Genomic DNA, 4,384 nt, shown 5'->3' with positions numbered 1-4,384 from the left:
TTATGGTAGACTTGTATATATGGTAGAGTTATTTTTCATGCTTGAGGTAGACTTAGTTGTTAATGTTTGGCAGACATTTGACTTTATGGATTGAAATTACTTTTTTATCCTAAAAGTATTGTCCTATCTACGAAAAAACCAGAGGTGTGGTAGACTTGTTTTGAAGTGTCGTATGTTAAACAAGTTTCGTATATATGGTAGACTTGTTCCATGGTTATATTTGAGTTGGTTTTGTTACCATTAACGTTTTCTTTGCATGAGTTTGCTAAGATTATGTCGGTTAACTGTGATTCGATCACAGATGATTATTGGTATTTACGATATAGATGCCATAATCAATGGTCAACAATTTCTAACATGAATATTTTTTCTATGATATATATTTTCTCTAAGATAACTTTGCTTTTCATATTAACTTTGAACATATATGTCATATCTATAATAACCATCTCTTAACTTATGATTTTTTTATTTTTATTTTTGAATATTTGTTACATTTAACTCTATTTACATAAACTTTTACAACATCACAATGTCAAATGATTTTAGTCATGTGTTTTGATTAAAAATTTATTCAGTTATGATATACATCATAGTGAAAGTAAAGAAATAAATTAAATTGAATAATAACATTACTAGCAAATATGGTAAAAATGTAAAAATGTCTGGGTCAATGTTTTACGACAAATATAATTTGAAAACAACAATATTATCATTTAAAATCTAATTATCATTTTTACAAATTCAAAATACAGATATACCATCAATTTAATAATAAATCTACCATTATTTCAAAACAAATCTACCAAATGCAAATCTACAATTCATAGTAAAACATGTCGGATCGATGCTGGATATCCCATCAAAGATTTGTTCACCATGGCAAACCCCATAATCTGTCAGAAAAAATAAACAAATACTGTCATTCGTATATAAAATTCAAATATATACGACTGCTAAACTTACCATAAATAACTAATAAATCTACCAAACACAAATCATTTTTCAAATAAGTTATCATTAAATGACTAATAAATCTACCAAACCACATCGTTTTACAAATAAGTCTATCATTAGATGAGTAATAAATCTACCAAATGACATCGTTTTTACTCTAAAATAATTTTACCATCAAATAACTAATCAATCTACCAAACCATATTTCGTTTTCTAAATATCTACCATCAAATAACTAATAATCTACCAAACTACATATCGTTTTTCAAAAAAATCTACCATCACATATTATGAACTTTACAACAACAAAATACAATAAATCTACCAAACTACTTATCGTTTTCCAAATATATCTACCAAACTTACTTGAAACAAAAAAAATTAGGGTTGCGGGTTTTACAGAAAAAAACTTACGCCGCCGTCAACCTCCGGGACACCACCATTTCTTCGAAACAACATCTGTCCAGTGCGGTTGTGCGCGATGCGGCGAGAACGCCGCTTAAGAGTCGTGCCAATATTTCCGAGATCTCTAACACCAACAGTAAAACTCCTCCTCCGCCAAACAGAAAGTAGAAGACGAAGAAGAAAGAAGAAAAAATAAGAAAAATGAGGATATATGTGAAAAAAAAACAAACCTGAACAAGTTTCTGAACGGCGATTGAGGTAAGATCTGTGTAGATCTGTGAAACAAAAGGAAAGCTGTGAAGAAAAAGCTGCGAAAAAAGGGAGGCTGCCAAGTTATGAAGAATAGTAGCTCCATGGGAGAAAAAAAAACGGCGCAGAAGAAAGAGAGAAAAGAAGATGAATTAGGGTTTTTTTTTTTAGTTTTTGGTTTAGTTTTTTTTTTTTTTTGCTGTTTTCGTTTTAAAAAAATGTTTTTTTTGTCAAAAAAAATTTTGATTTTTTAAAAAGTTTTTTTCGAAATTAAAGTTTTTTCGAAAAAAAAAAATTTATAAAAAAAAAATCATAATGGCATTTTCGTAATAATATTCAACATCTGGATAAAATGAACTTAAACCAACTTTATAAGGTTAGTCTAGTAAACCCTTCAATATGTTAGGTTAGGTTTATCATTTCATTAACTTTAAAGGTTAGTTGAATATACTACTCTGTAATATTTCGTCGTCTATCACTATAGGGTGAAAGAAAGAATATACGTGACACGACTCTGTAAAATGTATTTTCTTTGTAAATGGATTTGTTGTCTCAATAATAACTTCGTCGTCAGAAATTGATCACGATGGTTTTGATATATAATAGTTCAACCACTATCCTATCGTCTGGTTGATAATTTTTTTTTAAAGAAAAATATTAAACTGTACAATGTATATTATTGTTTGATGATTCTTGTGATTTCGAAAACCGTGCTTTTGAAATTAGTCTTAGTACGTTACGTAAGATCATAAACTAAATAAAATTCTTTTAAAAAATCTATCACAATTTAACGTACAAAAAATTCAAAATATTTATCGTGATTTCAATTTTATAAACATCTATTTTTAAAAATTGAAATTACAATCTGAAATTTTATAAAATATTTTGATTAACTTACAACTTTTCTAACGAAGTCATTTAAAAAAAAAAATCGAAAGAAGTGTAATATAGTAAATTTTCATTTTTAAATGGTCAACGTTTACGAATCTTCCTTTTTTATATAATTATTATGGTATTGTTAAGTGAACTTGTTTAGTTTCAATTAGTGAACTCGTTTAGGTTCGTTGTAAATGGTGTTCCGTACTAGATATCGTGACTGTCGAAATGAACCGTAACGAGCAGAACAATGTGCTTTGTAATGTACCGGTTTATATAGAAAACGGGTTTTATAAATATAGAACAATGTTACGCTTGATTTTCGATTTATCACACATTTGTGGAACTTCTTTTAATTCTTTATGTTTCTCTGTTTTCTTCAAAGCCGTGCCAGTGCTGAGATATCAATAGGGTAAGCGTCTGAAGGCGATTGTGCGTTGTACGATCTCTTTGCGATAACCACGTTTGCGGCTTCTGTCGGGTGAAAGGCGTCCCAGAACACGTACGCGTTTCGGTTTGGACATGGTCTCTGTCCTGGTAAGCATGTGATCTGACCAGCATTCCTACCGATACCGCAACATCCCGCGTTTGTCACTCTAAACCCTAAAAACCAAATAAAAACATTTCCGACAAAACCGATATCAAGTTTGGTTTCTTCAAACATTGAAATCAAAGACATTCTTGCGTGTGCATGTGTACATACCAAATCTAGAAGGATTTGTGATCATGTCCTGGAAAATGCCGTAAGCATTGATGTAGGTGAACCTTGCACCGTGATCAGTGTGATTGTTGTTGAGCTGATCAACGAGAGATCTGAGCTTGTTGTTAAAGATTTGGTTCGCTGAGTTAATTCGGTTATCACAAGTCTTTCTGTCGCGACTACGTGCGAGCGCGTTTGGACTACAACCGATTGCTCCAACTCCGAACAACGCAAACTTTCTTGCCCCATAGTTGTATAGCGCCTAGACAAAGCCCCAAAAAGGAAAGATTGTGAAACAAGGAAGTCTCCGAATGCAAATTCTTTTTACAAAATGAAAAGATTTTACTTTACATCTTTAGAAATTTTCATACGAAAAAAATCAGATCTCACGAGGTGGAAAAAAAAAACTAATAGAAAAAAAATTCCTACATTATATGACATATCTATTAGTTATGAGACCTCAACTTCTACTATAAACTGCTAATTTTGTAATTCTCTGCTTAAAAAGTCAAATTTTCATCAGATGGGCCATAATAGGAAAGGTAAATATGGAAACATTTTAAAGATATTCCGACCAAACACAATCCAAAAAACTTGATTATCACCAAATGGGTCAACTACGAGGGAGCCAAAGCATGCAACTTTGTGCTAACCGAGGATCTATTGACGACACAAAAGCAGAGCTAAAATAGAGTAACCATATCAGAAGAACGTACATTAAGCTGAGTTCTGTAGCGACTTATGAGATCGTTGGCGTATTGTTCGGGTGTGAATTGTCTACTAGAAGAGTAGAACGTAGGCATGAAGTAGTTGTTGAGATAGTCGTTGCTTCCTATACCAACAGAGTAAATGCATCTCTTGAGGTAATCCGCTGCCTGAGTCTCGCCTCCAAGCAGTCTTACGACCTGCCGCACCGTTCTCTGGTAGTTCCTAACTTGCCCGCTAAAGCTTATCCTTTGTCCCTTCATTTTCCAAGAAACGAAAAAAGGAAGTTGTGGGAACTTTTCTAATATTTTAGGAATGAGGATTAATTATTGAGAGAAAATGTTTTTATGTTTAGTTACCAATTGTCGACCGGTTTCTTCTCTGATTCCGGCAGCTGCAGATGCGTAGTTAACTCCGGTGAGTATTCGCCGACCACGCACGGCATTATACGCAGGAATGTAACCATTAAATCCAAGTAGCTCAGCTTCATCA

At 32.5% G+C, this 4,384-nt stretch overlaps 1 protein-coding gene across 1 annotated transcript; it reads right to left on the bottom strand.

Moving 5' to 3' along the window:
* Positions 1–2,745: 2,745 nt before the first annotated feature.
* LOC18013518 (GDSL esterase/lipase At1g29670) lies at positions 2,746–4,380 on the bottom strand (the record flags this gene model as incomplete). Its single annotated transcript, XM_006396023.2, has 4 exons — positions 2,746–3,090; positions 3,191–3,449; positions 3,904–4,149; positions 4,252–4,380. Coding segments are annotated over 4 exons (858 nt in total), but the record flags the coding sequence as incomplete, so codon positions are not given.
* Between the last annotated feature and the right edge of the window lie 4 nt (positions 4,381–4,384).

This window comes from Eutrema salsugineum, unplaced genomic scaffold, assembly GCF_000478725.1.
Source record: "Eutrema salsugineum unplaced genomic scaffold, Eutsalg1_0 scaffold_434, whole genome shotgun sequence".
NCBI lineage: Eukaryota > Viridiplantae > Streptophyta > Magnoliopsida > Brassicales > Brassicaceae > Eutrema > Eutrema salsugineum.
The sequence above is the reverse complement of the archived record's forward strand: the minus strand, read 5'-3'. Positions and strand labels throughout refer to the sequence as shown.